This window comes from Salmo salar, chromosome 22, assembly GCF_965601325.2.
Source record: "Salmo salar chromosome 22, fSalSal1, whole genome shotgun sequence".
NCBI lineage: Eukaryota > Metazoa > Chordata > Actinopteri > Salmoniformes > Salmonidae > Salmo > Salmo salar.
In genome coordinates, this window is record NC_138312.1 from 56,558,899 (window position 1) to 56,585,000 (window position 26,102).

General features: G+C 43.3%; 1 protein-coding gene across 8 annotated transcripts in view; it reads left to right on the forward strand.

The window, feature by feature from the left end:
* The window catches only part of dock3 (dedicator of cytokinesis 3), a 366,286-nt gene that overhangs the window by 113,514 nt on the left and 226,670 nt on the right, over positions 1-26,102 (forward strand). For all 8 annotated transcript variants that reach the window (XM_045705090.2, XM_045705092.2, XM_045705096.2 and 5 more), the window contains exons 2-3: positions 1,531-1,614; positions 11,498-11,538. In XM_045705090.2, the coding sequence (XP_045561046.1) occupies positions 1,531-1,614; positions 11,498-11,538 (125 nt within the window). The remainder of the gene's footprint in view (positions 1-1,530; positions 1,615-11,497; positions 11,539-26,102) is intronic.

A 26,102-nucleotide genomic window follows, 5' to 3' on the forward strand; every position in this document is an offset into this window, starting at 1 on the left:
GTCAGAGATCAGAGAACAGAGAAAGAGGCCACCACCAGCCCCAGCCTGTTCCTGTCAGTCAGGCTGATAGAGTGACTATGCCAGTGGCAGTGATGTTGTTCTGGGTTACAGTATGATGTGACTGGACCTCCACAGTAGAACTACTGCTGCTTTGTCTCTGGAGCTGGACGATGAGATAACAAAACCATCGAGCGGCTTAACCGACCGCCAGTATCATATTCACATGCCCTACCAACCCACATAGAGCCATCAAACCTCTACACTTGCTCTATGAATAGCGTTTCTCTGCCCCAGGGTTACAGTGTGAATAGGGCGAAGGGTTTCTCTGCCCCAGGGTTACAGTGTGAATAGGGCGAAGGGTTTCTCTGCCCCAGGGTTACAGTGTGAATAGGGTGAAGGGTTTCTCTGCCCCAGGGTTACAGTGTGAATAGGGTGAAGGGTTTCTCTGCCCCAGGGTTACAGTGTGAATAGGGCGAAGGGTTTCTCTGCCCCAGGGTTACAGTGTGAATAGGGTGAACGGTTTCTCTGCCCCAGGGTTACAGTGTGAATAGGGTGAAGGGTTTCTCTGCCCCAGGGTTACAGTGTGAATAGGGCGAAGGGTTTCTCTGCCCCAGGGTTACAGTGTGAATAGGGCGAAGGGTTTCTCTGCCCCAGGGTTACAGTGTGAATAGGGTTAAGGGTTTCTCTGCCCCAGGGTTACAGTGTGAATAGGGCGAAGGGTTTCTCTGCCCCAGGGTTGCAGTGTGAATAGGGCGAAGGGTTTCTCTGCCCCAGGGTTACAGTGTGAATAGGGCGAAGGGTTTCTCTGCCCCAGGGTTACAGTGTGAATAGGGCGAAGGGTTTCTCTGCCCCAGGGTTACAGTGTGAATAGGGCGAAGGGTTTCTCTGCCCCAGGGTTACAGTGTGAATAGGGCGAAGGGTTTCTCTGCCCCAGGGTTACAGTGTGAATAGGGCGAAGGGTTTCTCTGCCCCAGGGTTACAGTGTGAATAGGGCGAAGGGTTTCTCTGCCCCAGGGTTACAGTGTGAATAGGGCGAAGGGTTTCTCTGCCCCAGGGTTACAGTGTGAATAGGGCGAAGGGTTTCTCTGCCCCAGGGTTACAGTGTGAATAGGGCGAAGGGTTTCTCTGCCCCAGGGTTACAGTGTGAATAGGGCGAAGGGTTTCTCTGCCCCAGGGTTACAGTGTGAATAGGGCGAAGGGTTTCTCTGCCCCAGGGTTACAGTGTGAATAGGGCGAAGGGTTTCTCTGCCCCAGGGTTACAGTGTGAATAGGGCGAATGGTTTCTCTGCCCCAGGGTTACAGTGTGCTATATTATTGGAATGTGATACAAACCGAGGTGACGGTGTGCTTTAGGACCATGCGGACGCCTCTGAGTGGTCGGGTAGGCTGTTTGGAGTGTTTATCCGACTGGATAAAAAAAAATATTAAAATAAAACAATTTTGTGCCCCTCTACCATGGAATTCTTCCTTTGTTGGTACCTGTTTGTCGTCTGAAAACTCATCCCTCATTCTCTCTCTTCTTTCCCTCAGTGATCTGTACGTTTCGAGGGACCGTGACGCAGGGTCTGTCTCTGGAGATAGGAGAGACAATTCAGATACTGGAGAAATGTGAAGGTGAGTTAGTTCTACAGCATTAAAAATACACTACTGTAGTCTGGTGTTCACATACCCACCCTGTGCTGCAACACTGTCATGTTCTCATGTTCTCTGGAGGTTTAGTAGTAGTCATTGTTGCACAAGACTTTCTCTGACAAGCTATAACCCTTATAGACAGTTCATATATTGAAGAAATAATCTGCTTTCATAATCTCCCTGACTCCATAGTCTCCCTGGCTCCATAGTCTTCCTGAATCCATAGTCTCCCTGACTCCATAGCCTCCCTGACTCCATAGCCTCCCTGACTCCATAGTCTCCCTGGCTCCATAGCCTCCCTGACTCCATAGCCTCCCTGACTCCATATAGCCTCCCTGACTCCATAGCCTCCCTGACTCCATAGCCTCCCTGACTCCATAGCCTCCCTGACTCCATAGCCTCCCTGACTCCATAGCCTCCCTGACTCCATAGTCTTCCTGACTCCAGAGCCTCCCTGACACCATAATCTTCCTGACTCCATATTCTCCCTGACTCAATAGTATTAGTAAGAAGCAGGCAAAGCCAGTAGACAGGTGAGACGGCTGTGTCTGTAGCTGTGACTGTGGATGTGGGCTGGAACTGGACCTGTGTTAACCTACTGATAATGAGTCTGATGGTGTGACCATTAGACATGGTTCACTGGGCCTCTCGTTGTGTATCGATCAGGATAGGAGGCCGGGAAGGAGCGACACAGACACACACACACACACACACACCCACACACGCACACACACACGCACACACGCACTCGCACGCACACGTGCACGCACGTATGCACCCTCACTAACGCATGCAGTCACGTACACACACACACACACACACACACACACACACACACACACACACACACACACACACACACACACACACACACACACACACACACACACACACACACACACACACACACACACACACACACACACACACACACACACACACCGTTATCTGCTCTATCTCTCCAGGGAAATCTACTCTGTCTATTCCATTAACCCTAAGGCTTGGTCAGATCACACACAGCTCTGTTGATGGGATGGAAGGGGAGGGGATGTGGTTTCTATGTTTCAGAGCAATAAGAGACTTCTCATAGCAGAACCCAGTCCCAGAGATCCTAGAGGATCGAATGAAATATATGTTAGTTTATGTTGAAGGGCTGAAAGCCTGGCCAGTGGTTAGCAGTAGTAGTAGTTTGTATTTGTATTTATTATGGATCCCCATTAGGATCCCCATTAGCTGCTGCCGAGGCAGTTATACGATTTGTAAAAAATTACAAAAAACAACTACAACACAAAAATACATGTTTACGTGTGTGTATAGTGCATATGTTATCGTGTCTGTGCTTGTGTGTGTCTCTTCACAGTCCCCGCTCTTCCATAAGGTGTATTTTTAAAATCTGATTCTACTGCTTGCATCAGTTAACTGATGTGGAATAGAGTTCCATGTAGTCATGGCTCTATGTAGTACTGTGCACCTCCCATAGTCTTAAACAGACTGCTCAGTGCTTTCAACATGTAATGCCTTTCACAAATACAAGTAGTGATGAAGTCAATCTCTCCTCCACTTTGAGCCAGGAAAGATTGACATGCATATCATTAATGTTAGCTTTTTTTGTACATCCAAGGGTCAGCCATGCTGCTCTGTTCTGAGCCAATTGCAATTTGTGGCATCTGACCACACGACTGAACTGACCACACGACTGAACAGTAGTCCAGGTGCGACAAAACTAGAGCCTGTACGATCTGCCTTGTTGATATTGCTGTTAAGAAGGTAGAGCAGCGCTTGGACGGACTTCTCCCCATCTTAGCCACTGTTGTATCAATATGTTTTGACCATGAACGTTTACAATCCAGGGTAACTCCAAGCAGTTTTTAGTCACCTCAGCTTGCTCAATTTCCACATTATTTATTACAAGATTTAGTTGAGGTTTAGAATTTAGTGAATGATTTGTCCCAAATACAATGCTTTTAGTTTTTGAAATATTTAGGACTAACTTATTCCTTTCCACCCATTCTGAAACTAACTGCAGCTCTTTGTTGAATGTTGCAGTCATTTCAGTCAGTGTAGTAGCTGACGTGTATAGTGTTGAGTCATCTGCATACATAGACACACTGGCTTTACTCAAAGCTGTTATTAGTAAATATTGAAAAAAGTAAGGGGCCTAGACAGCTGCCCTGGGGAATTCCTGATTCTACCTGGATTATGTTGGAGAGGCTTCTATTAAAGAACACCCTTTGTGTTCTGTTATACAGGTAACTCTTTATCCACAATATAGCAGAGGGTGTAAAGCCATAACACATACGTTTTTCCAGCAGCAGACTATGATCGATAATGTCAAAAGCCGCACTGAAGTCAAAACAAAACAGCCCCCACAATCTTTTCATCATAGATTTCTCTCAGCCAATCATCAGTCATTTGTATAAGTGCTGTGCTTGAAAGTTTGTTGTCAATTTGTTTACTGTAAAATAGCATTGTATCTAGTCAAACACAGTTTTTTCCAAAACTTTACTAAGGGTTGGTAACAGGCTGATTGGTTGGCTATTTGAGCCAGTAAAGGGGGCTTTACTATTCTTAGGTAGCATATTGACTTTTGCTTCCCTCCAGGCCTGAGGGCACACACTTTCTAGTAGGCTTAGATGGAAAATATGGCAAATAGGAGTGGCAACATCGTCCACTAATTTCCTCTGTAATTTTCAATCCAAGTTGTCAGACCCCGGTGGCTTGTCATTGTTGATGGACAACAATAATGTTTTCACCTCTTCAACACTCACTTTACGGAATTCAAAATTACAATTCTTGTCTTTCATAATTTGGTCAGATATACTTGGATGTGTAGTGTTAGTGTTTGTTGCTGTTAATACACCACAAGGTGTGTTAGTATCCTGTGTTAATACACCACAAGGTGTGTCAGTATCCTGTGTTAATACAACACAAGGTGTGTCAGTATCCTGTGTTAATACAACACAAGGTGTGTCAGTATCCTGTGTTAATACAACACAAGGTGTGTCAGTATCCTGTGTTAATACAACACAAGGTGTGTTAGTATCCTGTGTTAATGCAACACAAGGTTTGTTAGTATCCTGTGTTAATACAACACAAGGTGTGTCAGTATCCTTTTAACATAACACAAGGTGTGTCAGTATCCTGTGTTAATACAACACAAGGTGTGTCAGTATCCTGTGTTAATACAACACAAGGTGTGTCAGTATCCTGTGTTAATACAACACAAGGTGTGTCAGTATCCTGTGTTAATACAACACAAGGTGTGTCAGTATCCTGTGTTAATACAACACAAGGTGTGTCAGTGTCCTGTGTTAATACAACACATCCAGCAGGCTTCTCTTGCGATGCCACAGATGTTACAGACAGTGAATAGTATCCAGTCCAGTCAGTCTCTCTCTGTCTGTCCGTCTGTCCGTCTGGCTGTCTGGCTGTCTGTCTGTCTCTCTCTCTCTCTCTCTCTCTCTCTCTCTCTCTCTCTCTCTCTCTCTCTCTCTCTCTCTCTCTCTCTGTCTGTCCGTCCGTCTCTCTCTGTCTGTCCGACTGTCCGGCCGGCTGTCTGGCTGTCTGTCTGTCTGTCTGTCTCTCAGTTTGTCTCTCCATCTGTCCCTCTGTCCCTCTGTCTCTCTCTGTCTGTCTGCATGCTAGCTTCTCTCTTATTTATCTTCCCACATTTCCATTTAGTGCTGGGGAATAAAGGAATAAGGGAATAAGGGAATAAGAAAATAAGGGAATAAGAGAATAAGGCTATTAGGGAATATGGGAATAAGATAATAAGGGAATAATGGAATAAGGCTATTAGGGAATAAGGGAATACGGGAATAAGGCTATTAGTGAATAAGGGAATAATGGAATAAGGCTATTAGGGAATAAGGGAATAATGGAATAAGGCTATTAGTGAATAAGGGAATAAGATAATAAGAGAATAATGGAATAAGGCTATTAGGGGATAAGGGAATAAGGGAATAATGAAATAAGGCTCTTAGGGAATAAGGGAATAAGATAATAAGATAATAATGGGATAAGGCTATTAGGGGATAAGGGAATAAGATAATAAGGGAATAATGGAATAAAGCTATTACGGAATAAGGGAATAAGGCTATTAGGGAATAAATGAATAAGGCTATTAGGGAATAAGGGAATAAGGTTATTAGGGAATAAGGGAATACGGCTATTAGGGAATAAGGAAATAAGGCTATTAGGGAATAAGGGAATAAGATAATAAGATAATAATGTAATAAGGCTATTAGGGGATAAGGGAATAAGGGAATAATGGAATAAGGCTATTAGGGATTAAGGGAATAAGGCTATTAGGGAATAAGGGAATAAGGCTATTAGGGAATAAGGGAATAAGGCTATTAGGGAATAAGGAAATAAGCCTGTCCGTTGTGAGGTGTCTGTGTGTGTTTGGTTTGGGCATGTGCCTGTGCCTGTGTGCTAGTGTGTTTGTTTGTGTGCACTTGTGTGTGCCAATCTGTATTCTTGTTAATTACATTGATGAAACCATTTTCCATATTCAGATGAGAGTTAGCTAGGCTCCTCCAATTATGTGGAAGTCTCTGAGGCCCATGTGTCAAGTCTACGAGGCTTCAGGACTCAGCACACTGATGCCTCTCTTATTTAACTTCCCCCTGTGTTTTATACCATTATAACCTTTCACTCTGTAACACATTTCTGAGAGTTAGACTACTCTGACATCTTCCAGCTCCTCTCTGACATCTTCCAGCTCCTCTCTGACATCTTCCAGCTCCTATCTGACATCCACCATCTTCTCTCTGACATCCACCATCTTCTCTCTGACATCCACCATCTTCTCTCTGACATCCACCATCTTCTCTCTGACATCCACCATCTTCTCTCTGACATCCACCATCTTCTCTCTGACATCCACCAGCTCCTCTCTGACATCCACCATCTTCTCTCTGACATCCACCATCTTCTCTCTGACATCCACCATCTTCTCTCTGACATCCACCAGCTTCTCTCTGACATCCACCATCTTCTCTCTGACATCCACCATCTTCTCTCTGACATCCACCAGCTTCTCTCTGACATCCACCATCTTCTCTCTGACATCCACCATCTTCTCTCTGACATCCACCAGCTTCTCTCTGACATCCACCATCTTCTCTCTGACATCCACCAGCTTCTCTCTGACATCCACCATCTTCTCTCTGACATCCACCAGCTCCTCTCTGACATCCACCATCTTCTCTCTGACATCCACCATCTTCTCTCTGACATCCACCAGCTTCTCTCTGACATCCACCATCTTCTCTCTGACATCCACCATCTTCTCTCTGACATCCACCAGCTCCTCTCTGACATCCACCATCTTCTCTCTCACATCCACCATCTTCTCCCTGACATCCACCAGCTCCTCTCTGACATCCACCATCTTCTCTCTGACATCCACCATCTTCTCTCTGACATCCACCATCTTCTCTCTGACATCCACCATCTTCTTTCTGACATCCACCATCTTCTCCCAAGTTGTTTAGAGTTGCATAGCCGTTGCATAGCCGTTAAGTATTTTATCAGACGCATCAGTCCTACCTGACCCCATTCACTCATTATACTGAACATGAAGATAACATCAGTCCTACCTGACCCCATTCACTCATTATACTGAACATGAAGATAACATCAGTCCTACCTGACCCCATTCACTCACTATACTGAACATGAAGATAACATCAGTCCTACCTGACCCCATTCACTCATTATACTGAACATGAAGATAACATCAGTCCTACCTGACCCCATTCACTCATTATACTGAACATGAAGATAACATCAGTCCTACCTGACCCCATTCACTCATTATACTGAACATGAAGATTACATCAACCCTACCTGACCCCATTCACTCATTATACTGAACATGAAGATAACATCAGTCCTACCTGACCCCATTCACTCATTATACTGAACATGAAGATAACATCAGTCCTACCTGACCGCATTCACTCATTATACTGAACATGAAGATAACGTCAGTCCTACCTGACCCCATTCACTCATTATACTGAACATGAAGATAACATCAGTCCTACCTGACCCCATTCACTCATTATACTGAACATGAAGATAACATCAGTCCTACCTGACCCCATTCACTCATTATACTGAACATGAAGATAACATCAGTCCTACCTGACCCCATTCACTCATTATACTGAACATGAAGATAACGTCAGTCCTACCTGACCCCATTCACTCATTATACTGAACATGAAGATAACATCAGTCCTACCTGACCCCATTCACTCATTATACTGAACATGAAGATAACATCAGTCCTACCTGACCCTATTCACTCATTATACTGAACATGAAGATAACATCAGTCCTACCTGACCCCATTCACTCATTATACTGAACAGCTCCTCTCTGACATCTTCCAGCTCCTCTCTGACATCTTCCAGCTCCTATCTGACATCCACCATCTTCTCTCTGACATCCACCATCTTCTCTCTGACATCCACCATCTTCTCTCTGACATCCACCATCTTCTCTCTGACATCCACCATCTTCTCTCTGACATCCACCATCTTCTCTCTGACATCCACCATCTTCTCTCTGACATCCACCAGCTCCTCTCTGACATCCACCATCTTCTCTCTGACATCCACCATCTTCTCTCTGACATCCACCAGCTTCTCTCTGACATCCACCATCTTCTCTCTGACATCCACCATCTTGTCTCTGACATCCACCATCTTCTCTCTGACATCCACCAGCTTCTCTCTGACATCCACCATCTTCTCTCTGACATCCACCATCTTGTCTCTGACATCCACCATCTTCTCTCTGACATCCACCAGCTTCTCTCTGACATCCACCATCTTCTCTCTGACATCCACCATCTTCTCTCTGACATCCACCAGCTTCTCTCTGACATCCACCATCTTCTCTCTGACATCCACCATCTTCTCTCTGACATCCACCATCTTCTCTCTGACATCCACCAGCTCCTCTCTGACATCCACCATCTTCTCTCTGACATCCACCATCTTCTCTCTGACATCCACCAGCTTCTCTCTGACATCCACCATCTTCTCTCTGACATCCACCATCTTCTCTCTGACATCCACCAGCTCCTCTCTGACATCCACCATCTTCTCTCTCACATCCACCATCTTCTCCCTGACATCCACCAGCTCCTCTCTGACATCCACCATCTTCTCTCTGACATCCACCATCTTCTCTCTGACATCCACCATCTTCTCTCTGACATCCACCATCTTCTTTCTGACATCCACCATCTTCTCCCAAGTTGTTTAGAGTTGCATAGCCGTTGCATAGCCGTTAAGTATTTTATCAGACGCATCAGTCCTACCTGACCCCATTCACTCATTATACTGAACATGAAGATAACATCAGTCCTACCTGACCCCATTCACTCATTATACTGAACATGAAGATAACATCAGTCCTACCTGACCCCATTCACTCACTATACTGAACATGAAGATAACATCAGTCCTACCTGACCCCATTCACTCATTATACTGAACATGAAGATAACATCAGTCCTACCTGACCCCATTCACTCATTATACTGAACATGAAGATTACATCAACCCTACCTGACCCCATTCACTCATTATACTGAACATGAAGATAACATCAGTCCTACCTGACCCCATTCACTCATTATACTGAACATGAAGATAACATCAGTCCTACCTGACCGCATTCACTCATTATACTGAACATGAAGATAACGTCAGTCCTACCTGACCCCATTCACTCATTATACTGAACATGAAGATAACATCAGTCCTACCTGACCCCATTCACTCATTATACTGAACATGAAGATAACATCAGTCCTACCTGACCCCATTCACTCATTATACTGAACATGAAGATAACATCAGTCCTACCTGACCCCATTCACTCATTATACTGAACATGAAGATAACGTCAGTCCTACCTGACCCCATTCACTCATTATACTGAACATGAAGATAACATCAGTCCTACCTGACCCCATTCACTCATTATACTGAACATGAAGATTACATCAGTCCTACCTGACCCCATTCACTCATTATACTGAACATGAAGATAACATCAGTCCTACCTGACCCCATTCACTCATTATACTGAACATGAAGATAACATCAGTCCTACCTGACCGCATTCACTCATTATACTGAACATGACCATGATACTGAAACTGTTGACTGGGTGTTTTCTGATGGTGGGCTGAGGGTTGAGATAAGGGTTGTTTTCTGAGGGTGGGCTGAGGGTTGAGATAAGGGGTGTTTTCTGAGGGTGGGCTGAGGGTTGAGATAAGGGGTGTTTTCTGAGGGTGGGCTGAGGGTTGAGATAAGGGTTGTTTTCTGATGGTGGGCTGAGGGTTGAGATAAGGGGTGTTTTCTGAGGGTGGGCTGAGGGTTGAGATAAGGTTTGTTTTCTGATGGTGGGCTGAGGGTTGAGATAAGGGTTGTTTTCTGAGGGTGGGCTGAGGGTTGAGATAAGGGTTGTTTTCTGAGGGTGGGCTGGGGGTTGAGATAAGGGTTGTTTTCTGAGGGTGGGCTGAGGGTTGAGATAAGGGTTGTTTTCTGAGGGTGGGCTGAGGGTTGAGATAAGTGTTGTTTTCTGAGGGTGGGCTGAGGGTTGAGATAAGGGTTGTTTTCTGAGGGTGGGCTGAGGGTTGAGATAAGGGTTGTTTTCTGAGGGTGGGCTGAGGGTTGAGATAAGGGTTGTTTTCTGAGGGTGGGCTGAGGGTTGAGATAAGGGTTGTTTTCTGAGGGTGGGCTGAGGGTTGAGATAAGGGTTGTTTTCTGAGGGTGGGCTGAGGGTTGAGATAAGGGTTGTTTTCTGAGGGTGGGCTGAGGGTTGAGATAAGTGTTGTTTTCTGAGGGTGGGCTGAGGGTTGAGATAAGGGTTGTTTTCTGAGGGTGGGCTGAGGGTTGAGATAAGGGGTGTTTTCTGAGGGTGGGCTGAGGGTTGAGATAAGGGTTGTTTTCTGAGGGTGGGCTGAGGGTTGAGATAAGGGTTGTTTTCTGAGGGTGGGCTGAGGGTTGAGATAAGGGTTGTTTTCTGAGGGTGGGCTGAGGGTTGAGATAAGGGGTGTTTTCTGAGGGTGGGCTGAGGGTTGAGATAAGGGTTGTTTTCTGAGGGTGGGCTGAGGGTTGAGATAAGGGTTGTTTTCTGAGGGTGGGCTGAGGGTTGAGATAAGGGTTGTTTTCTGAGGGTGGGCTGAGGGTTGAGATAAGGGTTGTTTTCTGAGGGTGGGCTGAGGGTTGAGATAAGGGGTGTTTTCTGAGGGTGGGCTGAGGGTTGAGATAAGGGTTGTTTTCTGAGGGTGGGCTGAGGGTTGAGATAAGGGTTGTTTTCTGAGGGTGGGCTGAGGGTTGAGATAAGGGGTGTTTTCTGAGGGTGGGCTGAGGGTTGAGATAAGGGGTGTTTTCTGAGGGTGGGCTGAGGGTTGAGATAAGGGTTGTTTTCTGAGGGTGGGCTGAGGGTTGAGATAAGGGTTGTTTTCTGAGGGTGGGCTGAGGGTTGAGATAAGGGTTGTTTTCTGAGGGTGGGCTGAGGGTTGAGATAAGGGTTGTTTTCTGAGGGTGGGCTGAGGGTTGAGATAAGGGTTGTTTTCTGAGGGTGGGCTGAGGGTTGAGATAAGTGTTGTTTTCTGAGGGTGGGCTGAGGGTTGAGATAAGGGTTGTTTTCTGAGGGTGGGCTGAGGGTTGAGATAAGGGGTGTTTTCTGAGGGTGGGCTGAGGGTTGAGATAAGGGTTGTTTTCTGAGGGTGGGCTGGGAGTTGAGATAAGGGTTGTTTTCTGAGGGTGGGCTGAGGGTTGAGATAAGGGGTGTTTCTTCTAAACATTGATTTTGTTATTTTCTCTTTCAGGATGGTACCGTGGATTCTCCACCAGGAAGCCCACAATCAAGGTAAATTACCTGGTGCTCCCATTCCTACGACATGTTATTTTGGAGGTCTGTTTCCACACTACACTGTCGGCCACTGTGATTGGCTGTTTAGCTACGCTCACTAGAGTTCACCATTCTGATTGGCCGTGTACCTACACTCTCTAGAGTTTACCACTCTGATTGGCTGTTTATTTACAGTCTAGTGTTTACCACTCTGATTGGCTGTTTACCTACACTCTAGTGTTTACCACTCTGATTGGCTGTTTATCTACACTCTCTAGTTTTTTCCCCTCTGATTGGCTGTTTACATACACTCTCTTGTGTTTACCACTCTGATTAGCTGTTTACCTACACTCTAGTTTTTACCCCTCTGATTGGCTGTTTACATACACTCTCTTGTGTTTACCACTCTGATTAGCTGTTTACCTACACTCTAGTTTTTACCTCTCTGATTGGCGGTTTACATACACTCTCTTGTGTTTACCACGCTGATTGGCTGTTTTCACACTGTGATTGGTGCAGTAGTGTATAGCCATGAGGTTCTGCAGTTTTTATGCTTCAATTGAAACAAGGGTTAGTGTTTCATACACCTTATGCACTGTAGTTACAGGAGCAAAGAGGGGAAAACACTCACAATTGGACTAACACAATCCCTGGTATTGGTGAATGATCCAGTGTGTATAATGGATCTATAATGCATCAAGCTATCACATCCATTACATGTATTGTGATGTATTGTGAATAAAAGGATATTCGTGTATCCAAGTTTCTTTTTTCAAACATACAGTTCTTCTGCTCCAGCATTAGTGAGTCAACACTATGAAACATTCCAGACATGTACATTAGACTGTGCAGGAACAGACGGTGCATAGTGTGCTATCTCAGCATACATACAACATACAGCATACATACAACAGAGACACAGAGCTACAAAATGGTATATCATACACTACATTTGAGGAACAATGGGAAAGTAATTCTTCTTTGAAAGTTGATTAACTTGTAACCTCACTTTTGAGAAAATGGCTTGCAACCTCACTTTTGAGAATGTTTTGGTACGTACTGGAGAGCTCTTCTTTGTCTAGACCCATTCAGCATTGTTCACACCCATCCAAACTCTGATGATTTTACTCACCCTAGCAGAGCTGGTTAGGCTGTTTTCATGTTATCCAGAGCGTTGGTGACCGTAACTGTGCTGTGGGCAAAAATGTAATTGCGCTTTTTTGCCGATGTTTACTGACCCTGGCTATATTCAATGTTGTTGAGCATTTGTAAATTCATCAGCTATTCTGTGCTCTGGCACACACAGGCGAGAGTGCTCTGAAATCGGAGTAAATGGCCAGACTGAATTTACGAACGCACCTGAAATGGTTATTTGTATAGTCGAGTCTTTAGTTAAGACATGTAGCTAGCTAGCTAGATAAACAATGAACCATAATCCCAACTCATGACGTTACTACCCTGCATGAATCTGCAGGTAGTTAACCAACCAGGTTCAATGTTAGCTAGCTAACATTAGGGTATAACTAGTCAAACAAATGGCTCTGAGATACGAATAATAATATCATACACGTAACATTAGCTAGCAAGCCAGCCAGCTAATGTTAGCTAGCTAACAGTACACTAACTTGAAATGAAAAGACCAGGTCAAAATTAGAAACATGTAATATCTGAAAATGTAGCTAGCTAGACTATCTTACCCATATACATCATGGATTGATGCGTCTCCTGTCTCGGATGCCATGGTTGCCCTTAGTCTGAAGATGTAATCCGGAGACAGCATCGTTAAGGTAGTGTAGTAAACAACCAAAGATTTCAATACTAAAAGTAGTAGGAAAAAGTAGTAGTAAAAATACACTTTATCTAGTCCTTGGCCTTTATTCTAATCTGACTTTGGTGCAGGTCATGTTGTTCTTCACATTACAGTCTCTGTTAAACACACTCTATATCAAATAAAATTAATATTTATTTGTCACATGCACAGGATACAGATGGTGTAAAACAGTACAATGAAATGGTTACTTGTATCATGACTCAGGATGAAACCCAGACACGTGAGACAGATGGTTCAAGTCTCAGAGATGTATTGAATATAGAGGCGGAGGCAAAAGGCAGGTCGAGGACATGTAGGGGTTTGTAATCCTGGTAAAATTAGAAACGTTTAATATCTGAAAATGTAGCTGGACTCATACCCGTATACATGGATGAACGCTTCTCTGTCATGAATGCCGTGGTTGCCCTTAGTTTGAAGATGTATTCCGGAGAAAGGTGTTTTATACAACAGCCTTCTGTGTGTTCTCTTTTCGACTCTCTCCGCATTTTGCAGTCATCTTTCTGCTCCCAATGGCCATTCCACTCAAAACTCGCCTAACTTCTTCCGTGACAACAACACAGACTCTACAATGTCTGGTTCAATGAACATGTTTTTACCTAAATCAAGGATTTCCTAATAGTCTGATTCATTTTCAGAGTCAGAGATTGTCAGCATGGCACGATCGTCCTCCAGAAAGTAGTCCATCACAACTGATATTTGTTGACAGCATTATTAACTTAAGGGAAGCAATGTTGAGAGCAGTAGCAACACTTTTTCAGTTCTTCATGGTATCTTAAATAAAAGCACTGGTAGAAAGGATTATCGACACATATTGAGTAGCTCATGTTATAGAAGCATGTTACATGACAGACCAATCCAAACTCATCTCCCAGCATGTCCAGCCCATCTATTATCTCAGCCAATCATGGCTAGTGGGAAGGTACCTGTATTTGTCACAGGTCAGAGGTCACCTTGGGGTGTACTCCCTGAGGGTGCCACTGGAGGGCTTATGTTTTCTAGTGTCCAGGTGAGCCTGATTGGGCTTAGTGGGTTCACCTGGTGTATGACTATTTAGGTCCTCTGTGGACTAGGCCGGTTGCTCAGGTCTCTTGTTTTGTTTAGTGTTTCATGTGCCAGTGCTTTGTTGTTTTGCTGTGTAAGCGTCGTTGTTTTGCTGTGTAAGCTTCAGTAAATGTTCTGGATTTATTCTCACCTCTGCCGGCTGTGTTTCTCTGCACCTGGGTTCAAGTTTGTACGAGACTGACTGTCGCAGTATTTTTACGTTGCTAAACCAACTAGACTCATAATTTAATACTTTTATTCATATTTACAGATGGCATACAAGTTTGTTATTAAGGTACATGAAAGTTCACATGTTCCTGAACGTATTTTGATAAAAAAAAAACATTGAAATGCCTCTCCTGTGAAATAGTGATGTGCAACATAGGCCTAGCTTCGTTAAAGTGGGGCAGCAGGTAGCCTAGTGGTTAGAGCGTTGTGCCAGTAACCAAAAGCTTGCTGGATCGAATCCCCAAGCTGATAAGGTAAAAATCTGTCGTCCTGAACAAGGCAGTTAACCCACTGTTCCCCGGGTGCTGAAGACGTGGATGTTGTTTAATGCAGCCCCCCACAACGCTCTGTTTCAGAGGGGTTGGGTTAAATGTGGAAACACATTTCAGTTGAAGGCATTCAGTTGTACAACCTCCTTAAAATGGGTCACATATATTTATTGTATAACATAAAGAGATGTTACTGTCACAGACATGTTTGAAATACAATACACTAACAGGCATTCTTTTTCCTGGGAAGAAAAACAGCATGTCCAGGACAAAGCATTTAGGTACAGTACAGACAGTACCAAGGAGGTCTGAAGATGTACTATATCAGGAGGTATGAACCTGTACTATATCAGGAGGTCTGAAGCTGTACTATATCAGGAGGTCTGAAGCTGTACTATATCAAGAGGTCTGAAGCTGTACTATATCAGGGGGTCTGAAGCTGTACTATATCAGGAGGTCTGAAGCTGTACTATATCTGGAGGTCTGAAGCTGTGCTATATCAGGAGGTCTGAAGCTGTACTATATCAGGAGGTATGAAGCTGTACTATATCAGGAGGTATGAAGCTGTACTTTATCAGGAGGTATGAAGCTGTACTTTATCAGGAGGTCTGTAACTGTACTATATCTGGAGGTCTGAAGCTGTACTATATCAGGAGGTATGAAGCTGTACTATATCAGGAGGTATGAAGCTGTACTATATCAGGAGGTCTGAAGCTGAACTATATCAGGAGGTCTGAAGCTGTACTATATCTGGAGGTCTGAAGCTGTGCTATATCAGGAGGTATGAAGCTGTACTATATCAGGAGGTATGAAGCTGTACTATATCAGGAGGTCTGTAGCTGTACTATATCAGGAGGTTTGTAGCTGTACAATATCAGGAGGTATGAAGCTGTACTATATCAGGAGGTATGAAGCTGTACTATATCAGGAGGTCTGTAGCTGTACTATATCAGGAGGTTTGTAGCTGTACAATATCACGTCTGAAGCTGTACTATATCAGGAGGTCTGTAGCTGTACTATATCAGGAGGTTTGTAGCTGTACAATATCACGTCTGAAGCTGTACTATATCAGGAGGTCTGAAGCTGTACTATATCAGGAGGTCTGAAGCTGTACTATATCAGGAGGTCTGAAGCTGTACTATATCAGGAGGTCTGAAGCTGTACTATATCAGGTATGAAACTGTACTATATCAAGTATGAAGCTGTACTATATCAGGAGGTCTGAAGCTGTACTATATCAGGAGGTCTGTAGCTGTACTGTATCAGGAGATCTGTAGCTGTACTATATCAGGAGGTCTGAAGCTGTAATATATCAGGTATGAAACTGTACTATACCAGGAGGTCTGTAGCTGTACTATATCAGGAGGTCTGAAGCTGTACTATATCAGGAGGTCTGAAGCTGTACTATATCAGGAGGTCTGTAGCTGTACTGTATCAGGAGGTCTGTAGCTGTACTATATCAGGAGGTCTGAAGCTGTACTATATCAGGTATGAAACTGTACTATATCAGGTATGAAGCTGTACTACATCAGGAGGTCTGAAGCTGTACTATATCAGAAGGTCTGAAGCTGTACTATATCAGGAGGTATGAAGCTGTACTATATCAGGAGGTATGAAGCTGTACTTTATCAGGAGGTATGAAGCTGTACTATATCAGGAGGTATGAAGCTGTACTATATAAGGAGGTATGAAGCTGTACTTTATCAGGAGGTATGAAGCTGTACTTTATCGGGAGGTCTGTAGCTGTACTATATCAGGAGGTTTGTAGCTGTACAATATCACGTCTGAAGCTGTACTATATCAGGAGGTCTGAAGCTGTACTATATCAGGAGGTATGAAGCTGTACTATATCAGGAGGTATGAAGCTGTGCTATATCAGGAGGTATTAAGCTGTACTTTATCAGGAGGTATGAAGCTGTACTTTATCGGGAGGTCTCTAGCTGTACTATATCAGGAGGTTTGTAGCTGTACAATATCACGTCTGAAGCTGTACTATATCAGGAGGTCTGAAGCTGTACTATATCATGAGGTCTGTAGCTGTACTATATCAGGAGGTCTGAAGCTGTACTATATCAGGAGGTCTGAAGCTGTACTATATCAGGTATGAAACTGTACTATATCAGGTATGAAGCTGTACTATATCAGGAGGTCTGAAGCTGTACTATATCAGGAGGTCTGAAGCTGTACAATATCAGGAGGTCTGAAGCTGTACTATATCAGGAGGTCTGAAGCTGTACTATATCAGGAGGTCTGAAGCTGTACTATATCAGGAGGTCTGAAGCTGTACTATGTCAGGAGGTCTGTAGCTGTACTATATCAGGAGGTCTGAAGCTGTACTATATCAGGAGGTCTGAAGCTGTACTATATCAGGTATGAAACTGTACTATATCAGGTATGAAGCTGTACTATATCAGGAGGTCTGAAGCTGTACTATATTAGGAGGTCTGTAGCTGTACTGTATCAGGAGGTCTGTAGCTGTACTATATCAGGAGGTCTGAATCTTTACTATATCAGGTATGAAACTGTACTATATCAGGTATGAAGCTGTACTATATCAGGAGGTCTGATGCTGTACTATATCAAAAGGTCTGAAGCTGTACTATATCAGGAGGTCTGAAGCTGTACTATATCAGGAGGTCTGAAGCTGTACTATATCAGGATGTCTGAAGCTGTACTATATCAGGAGGTCTGAAGCTGTACTATATCAGGAGGTCTGTAGCTGTACTATATCAGGAGGTCTGAAGCTGTACTATATCAGGAGGTCTGAAGCTGTACTATATCAGGTATGAAGCTGTACTATATCAGGAGGTCTGAAGCTGTACTGTATCAGGAGGTATGAAGCTGTACTATATCAGGAGGTATGAAGCTGTACTATATAAGGAGGTATGAAGCTGTACTTTATCAGGAGGTATGAAGCTGTACTTTATCGGGAGGTCTGTAGCTGTACTATATCAGGAGGTTTGTAGCTGTACAATATCACGTCTGAAGCTGTACTATATCAAGAGGTCTGAAGCTGTACTATATCAGGAGGTATGAAGCTGTACTATATCAGGAGGTATGAAGCTGTGCTATATCAGGAGGTATTAAGCTGTACTTTATCAGGAGGTATGAAGCTGTACTTTATCGGGAGGTCTGTAGCTGTACTATATCAGGAGGTTTGTAGCTGTACAATATCACGTCTGAAGCTGTACTATATCAGGAGGTCTGAAGCTGTACTATATCAGGAGGTCTGTAGCTGTACTATATCAGGAGGTCTGAAGCTGTACTATATCAGGAGGTCTGAAGCTGTACTATATCATGAGGTCTGTAGCTGTACTATATCAGGAGGTCTGAAGCTGTACTATATCAGGAGGTCTGAAGCTGTACTATATCAGGTATGAAACTGTACTATATCAGGTATGAAGCTGTACTATATCAGGAGGTCTGAAGCTGTACTATATCAGGAGGTCTGAAGCTGTACAATATCAGGAGGTCTGAAGCTGTACTATATCAGGAGGTCTGAAGCTGTACTATATCAGGAGGTCTGAAGCTGTACTATATCAGGAGGTCTGAAGCTGTACTATATCAGGAGGTCTGTAGCTGTACTATATCAGGAGGTCTGAAGCTGTACTATATCAGGAGGTCTGAAGCTGTACTATATCAGGTATGAAACTGTACTATATCAGGTATGAAGCTGTACTATATCAGGAGGTCTGAAGCTGTACTATATTAGGAGGTCTGTAGCTGTACTGTATCAGGAGGTCTGTAGCTGTACTATATCAGGAGGTCTGAATCTTTACTATATCAGGTATGAAACTGTACTATATCAGGTATGAAGCTGTACTATATCAGGAGGTCTGATGCTGTACTATATCAAAAGGTCTGAAGCTGTACTATATCAGGAGGTCTGAAGCTGTACTATATCAGGAGGTCTGAAGCTGTACTATATCAGGATGTCTGAAGCTGTACTATATCAGGAGGTCTGAAGCTGTACTATATCAGGAGGTCTGTAGCTGTACTATATCAGGAGGTCTGAAGCTGTACTATATCAGGAGGTCTGAAGCTGTACTATATCAGGTATGAAGCTGTACTATATCAGGAGGTCTGAAGCTGTACTTTATCAGGAGGTATGAAGCTGTACTTTATCAGGAGGTATGAAGCTGTACTATATCAGGAGGTATGAAGCTGTACTTTATGAGGAGGTATGAAGCTGTACTGTATCAGGAGGTCTGTAGCTGTACTATATCAGGAGGTCTGAAGCTGTACTATATCAGGTATGAAACTGTACTATATCAGGTATGAAGCTGTACTACATCAGGAGGTCTGAAGCTGTACTATATCAGAAGGTCTGAAGCTGTACTATATCAGGAGGTATGAAGCTGTACTATATCAGGAGGTATGAAGCTGTACTTTATGAGGAGGTATGAAGCTGTACTATATCAGGAGGTATGAAGCTGTACTATATAAGGAGGTATGAAGCTGTACTTTATCAGGAGGTATGAAGCTGTACTTTATCGGGAGGTCTGTAGCTGTACTATATCAGGAGGTTTGTAGCTGTACAATATCACGTCTGAAGCTGTACTATATCAGGAGGTCTGAAGCTGTACTATATCAGGAGGTATGAAGCTGTACTATATCAGGAGGTATGAAGCTGTGCTATATCAGGAGGTATTAAGCTGTACTTTATCAGGAGGTATGAAGCTGTACTTTATCGGGAGGTCTGTAGCTGTACTATATCAGGAGGTTTGTAGCTGTACAATATCACGTCTGAAGCTGTACTATATCAGGAGGTCTGAAGCTGTACTATATCATGAGGTCTGTAGCTGTACTATATCAGGAGGTCTGAAGCTGTACTATATCAGGAGGTCTGAAGCTGTACTATATCAGGTATGAAACTGTAGTATATCAGGTATGAAGCTGTACTATATCAGGAGGTCTGAAGCTGTACTATATCAGGAGGTCTGAAGCTGTACAATATCAGGAGGTCTGAAGCTGTACTATATCAGGAGGTCTGAAGCTGTACTATATCAGGAGGTCTGAAGCTGTACTATATCAGGAGGTCTGAAGCTGTACTATATCAGGAGGTCTGTAGCTGTACTATGTCAGGAGGTCTGAAGCTGTACTATATCAGGAGGTCTGAAGCTGTACTATATCAGGTATGAAACTGTACTATATCAGGTATGAAGCTGTACTATATCAGGAGGTCTGAAGCTGTACTATATTAGGAGGTCTGTAGCTGTACTGTATCAGGAGGTCTGTAGCTGTACTATATCAGGAGGTCTGAATCTTTACTATATCAGGTATGAAACTGTACTATATCAGGTATGAAGCTGTACTATATCAGGAGGTCTGATGCTGTACTATATCAAAAGGTCTGAAGCTGTACTATATCAGGAGGTCTGAAGCTGTACTATATCAGGAGGTCTGAAGCTGTACTATATCAGGATGTCTGAAGCTGTACTATATCAGGAGGTCTGAAGCTGTACTATATCAGGAGGTCTGTAGCTGTACTATATCAGGAGGTCTGAAGCTGTACTATATCAGGAGGTCTGAAGCTGTACTATATCAGGTATGAAGCTGTACTATATCAGGAGGTCTGAAGCTGTACTATATTAGGAGGTCTGTAGCTGTACTGTATCAGGAGGTCTGTAGCTGTACTATATCAGGAGGTCTGAAGCTGTACTATATCAGATATGAAACTGTACTATATCAGGTATGAAGCTGTACTATATCAGGAGGTCTGAAGCTGTACTATATCAGAAGGTCTGAAGCTGTACTATATCAGGAGGTCTGAAGCTGTACTATATCAGCAGGTCTGTAGCTGTACTATATCAGGAGGTCTGTAGCTGAACAATATCAGGAGGTATGAAGCTGTACTATATCAGGAGGTCTGAAGCTGTACTATATCAGGAGGTCTGAAGCTGTACTATATCAGGAGGTCTGAAGCTGTACTATATCAGGAGGTATGAAGCTGTACTATATCAGGAGGTCTGTAGCTGTACTATATCAGGAGGTTTGTAGCTGTACAATATCACGTCTGAAGCTGTACTATATCAGGAGGTCTGAAGCTGTACTATATCAGGAGGTCTGTAGCTATACTATATCAGGAGGTCTGAAGCTGTACTATATCAGGAGGTCTGAAGCTGTACTATATCAGGTATGAAACTGTACTATATCAAGTATGAAGCTGTACTATATCAAGAGGTCTGAAGCTGTACTATATCAGGAGGTCTGTAGCTGTACTGTATCAGGAGGTCTGTAGCTGTACTATATCAGGAGGTCTGAAGCTGTAATATATCAGGTATGAAACTGTACTATACCAGGAGGTCTGTAGCTGTACTATATCAGGAGGTCTGAAGCTGTACTATATCAGGAGGTCTGTAGCTGTACTGTATCAGGAGGTCTGTAGCTGTACTATATCAGGAGGTCTGAAGCTGTACTATATCAGGTATGAAACTGTACTATATCAGGTATGAAGCTGTACTACATCAGGAGGTCTGAAGCTGTACTATATCAGAAGGTCTGAAGCTGTACTATATCAGGAGGTATGAAGCTGTACTTTATCATGAGGTATGAAGCTGTACTATATCAGGAGGTATGAAGCTGTACTATATAAGGAGGTATGAAGCTGTACTTTATCAGGAGGTATGAAGCTGTACTTTATCGGGAGGTCTGTAGCTGTACTATATCAGGAGGTTTGTAGCTGTACAATATCACGTCTGAAGCTGTACTATATCAGGAGGTCTGAAGCTGTACTATATCAGGAGGTATGAAGCTGTACTATATCAGGAGGTATGAAGCTGTGCTATATCAGGAGGTATTAAGCTGTACTTTATCAGGAGGTATGAAGCTGTACTTTATCGGGAGGTCTGTAGCTGTACTATATCAGGAGGTTTGTAGCTGTACAATATCACGTCTGAAGCTGTACTATATCAGGAGGTCTGAAGCTGTACTATATCATGAGGTCTGTAGCTGTACTATATCAGGAGGTCTGAAGCTGTACTATATCAGGAGGTCTGAAGCTGTACTATATCAGGTATGAAACTGTACTATATCAGGTATGAAGCTGTACTATATCAGGAGGTCTGAAGCTGTACTATATCAGGAGGTCTGAAGCTGTACAATATCAGGAGGTCTGAAGCTGTACTATATCAGGAGGTCTGAAGCTGTACTATATCAGGAGGTCTGAAGCTGTACTATATCAGGAGGTCTGAAGCTGTACTATATCAGGAGGTCTGTAGCTGTACTATATCAGGAGGTCTGAAGCTGTACTATATCAGGAGGTCTGAAGCTGTACTATATCAGGTATGAAACTGTACTATATCAGGTATGAAGCTGTACTATATCAGGAGGTCTGAAGCTGTACTATATTAGGAGGTCTGTAGCTGTACTGTATCAGGAGGTCTGTAGCTGTACTATATCAGGAGGTCTGAATCTTTACTATATCAGGTATGAAACTGTACTATATCAGGTATGAAGCTGTACTATATCAGGAGGTCTGATGCTGTACTATATCAAAAGGTCTGAAGCTGTACTATATCAGGAGGTCTGAAGCTGTACTATATCAGGAGGTCTGAAGCTGTACTATATCAGGATGTCTGAAGCTGTACTATATCAGGAGGTCTGAAGCTGTACTATATCAGGAGGTCTGTAGCTGTACTATATCAGGAGGTCTGAAGCTGTACTATATCAGGAGGTCTGAAGCTGTACTATATCAGGTATGAAGCTGTACTATATCAGGAGGTCTGAAGCTGTACTATATTAGGAGGTCTGTAGCTGTACTGTATCAGGAGGTCTGTAGCTGTACTATATCAGGAGGTCTGAAGCTGTACTATATCAGATATGAAACTGTACTATATCAGGTATGAAGCTGTACTATATCAGGAGGTCTGAAGCTGTACTATATCAGAAGGTCTGAAGCTGTACTATATCAGGAGGTCTGAAGCTGTACTATATCAGCAGGTCTGTAGCTGTACTATATCAGGAGGTCTGTAGCTGTACTATATCAGGAGGTATGAAGCTGTACTATATCAGGAGGTCTGAAGCTGTACTATATCAGGAGGTCTGAAGCTGTACTATATCAGGAGGTATGAAGCTGTACTATATCAGGAGGTCTGAAGCTGTACTGTATCAGGAGGTATGAAGCTGTACTATATCAGGAGGTATGAAGCTGTACTATATAAGGAGGTATGAAGCTGTACTTTACCAGGAGGTATGAAGCTGTACTTTATCGGGAGGTCTGTAGCTGTACTATATCAGGAGGTTTGTAGCTGTACAATATCACGTCTGAAGCTGTACTATATCAGGAGGTCTGAAGCTGTACTATATCAGGAGGTATGAAGCTGTACTATATCAGGAGGTATGAAGCTGTGCTATATCAGGAGGTATTAAGCTGTACTTTATCAGGAGGTATGAAGCTGTACTTTATCGGGAGGTCTGTAGCTGTACTATATCAGGAGGTTTGTAGCTGTACAATATCACGTCTGAAGCTGTACTATATCAGGAGGTCTGAAGCTGTACTATATCAGGAGGTCTGTAGCTGTACTATATCAGGAGGTCTGAAGCTGTACTATATCAGGAGGTCTGAAGCTGTACTATATCAGGAGGTCTGAAGCTCTACTATATCAGGAGGTCTGAAGCTGTACTATATCAGGAGGTCTGTAGCTGTACTTTATCAGGAGGTCTTTAGCTGTACTATATCAGGAGGTCTGAAGCTGTACTATATCAGGTATGAAACTGTACTATATCAGGTATGAAGCTGTACTATATCAGGAGGTCTGAAGCTGTACTATATTAGGAGGTCTGTAGCTGTACTGTATCAGGAGGTCTGTAGCTGTACTATATCAGGAGGTCTGAAGCTTTACTATATCAGGTATGAAACTGTACTATATCAGGTATGAAGCTGTACTATATCAGGAGGTCTGAAGCTGTACTATATCAAAAGGTCTGAAGCTGTACTATATCAGGAGGTCTGATGCTGTACTATATCAGGAGGTCTGAAGCTGTACTATATCAGGATGTCTGAAGCTGTACTATATCAGGAGGTCTGAAGCTGTACTATATCAGGAGGTCTGTAGCTGTACTATTTCAGGAGGTCTGAAGCTGTACTATATCAGGAGGTCTGAAGCTGTACTATATCAGGTATGAAGCTGTACTATATCAGGAGGTCTGAAGCTGTACTATATTAGGAGGTCTGTAGCTGTACTGTATCAGGAGGTCTGTAGCTGTACTATATCAGGAGGTCTGAAGCTGTACTATATCAGATATGAAACTGTACTATATCAGGTATGAAGCTGTACTATATCAGGAGGTCTGAAGCTGTACTATATCAGAAGGTCTGAAGCTGTACTATATCAGGAGGTCTGAAGCTGTATTATATCAGCAGGTCTGTAGCTGTACTATATCAGGAGGTCTGTAGCTGAACAATATCAGGAGGTATGAAGCTGTACTATATCAGGAGGTCTGAAGCTGTACTATATCAGGAGGTCTGAAGCTGTACTATATCAGGAGGTCTGAAGCTGTACTATATCAGGAGGTATGAAGCTGTACTATATCAGGAGGTCTGAAGCTGTACTGTATCATGAGGTATGAAGCTGTACTATATCAGGAGGTCTGAAGCTGTACTATATCAGGAGGTCTGAAGCTGTACTATATCAGGAGGTATGAAGCTGTACTATATCAGGAGGTCTGAAGCTGTACTGTATCAAGAGGTCTGAAGCTGTACTATATCAGGAGGTCTGTCGTATTGTCTGACCCCCTCCTGCTGCTTTGTTCGCCTTTTATAGGCTGGTACAGGATGGTACACACATAAGCGCACACACAAATGCACACGCACACACACACAGAGCCGTGGTAGGTCTAGACAACAGAGATAAAGCACCATCCTTTAACCCCATTACTGTACTTCCTTTGTTGTTAGATAACCGGTTGACCTCTTTAGAAGCCAGTTTGTACTAATACAATATATCAATGTCAAAAACTAACTGTACAAAAACAATACTTTACCACTGAAAACCAACTGTTCAAAAACAGTTCTTTACCACTAAAGGCCATTTTGTATGATTCATTTTCATAAACAGTACCTAGAGAGAAGTAATATTACAGTAGCACAGTTTAATATTTTGGCAATTAAGTCCTTTTTCTACTTACCCAGATGACTGGACGCATGCTAGCTGTACCCATAGACTTCCAGTCATTGTGCTAACACTAGTTAGCAATGGCTCACAAATCTACAGTACCTTCAACTTTTTTCAAACAGCACGCAGATATACAAATGTTATCCACGTCTTCATTGCCAAAATCTCGCACTATCCCTTCAACGGTCCTTAAGACGCAGTTCAAGTTGCATAGATGTTTTATTCATAACACTAGAGGACTCTATAACACTGTAATCCGAAACAATTTAATTTATGTTTCTCTGCGTTGTCAGGCGTTCTCTTTGAAGCTTCTATAACACCAGTCATTAGGCTTAATTGTTTTGCACTTTGAGGCCTTTTTTGTATTGTTCAGCTTCTGTGGTTTAGACTTCATTTTAAATTACAACCTAAAACTGTAGCACTCATAAGTGCTGGGTGTTTTACTTTTCATTTATCTTATTTCAACTTTATTTAATCAGTGACGTCACATTGACATTGAGCCCTGGCCAAGAAAGCAGCACAGATGAGTTACCTTTAGTGTGGTCTGTAACCTGTGATGTAGCCTCTATTGGATTGAACTGTGTGTAAAGGGCGGCAGGTTGTCTAGTGGCAGGTAGCCTAGCTAGTGGCAGGTATTCTGGCGGCAGGTAGCCTAGAGGCTGGGAGTAGAGGAGAGGAAAGGAAAGAGAGAGGAGAGGAAAGGGAGAGGAGAGGGAGATGAAAGGAAAGAGAGATGAGAGAAAAGGGAGATGAGAGGAAAGGGAGAGGAGAGGAGAGTAGAGAGGAAAGGAGAGAGGAAAGGGGGAAGAGAGGAAGAAGAATGGAAAGGAAAGAGGAAAGGGAGATGAGAGGAAAGTGAGAGGAGAGGAGAGGAGAGGAGAGGAGAGGAGAGGAGAGGAGAGGAGAGGAGAGGAGAGGAGAGGAGAGGAGAGGAGAGGAGAGGAGAGGAGAGGAAAGGAAATGGTTAGGAGATGAGAGGAAAGGGAGAGGAGACGAGATGAGAGGATAGGCAGTAGAAATCCCAGGGCAGTGAAGGGGACATTGCCCTGTGTAGGGTGCCATCTGCCATCATATGGGATGTTAAACGGGTGTCCTGAC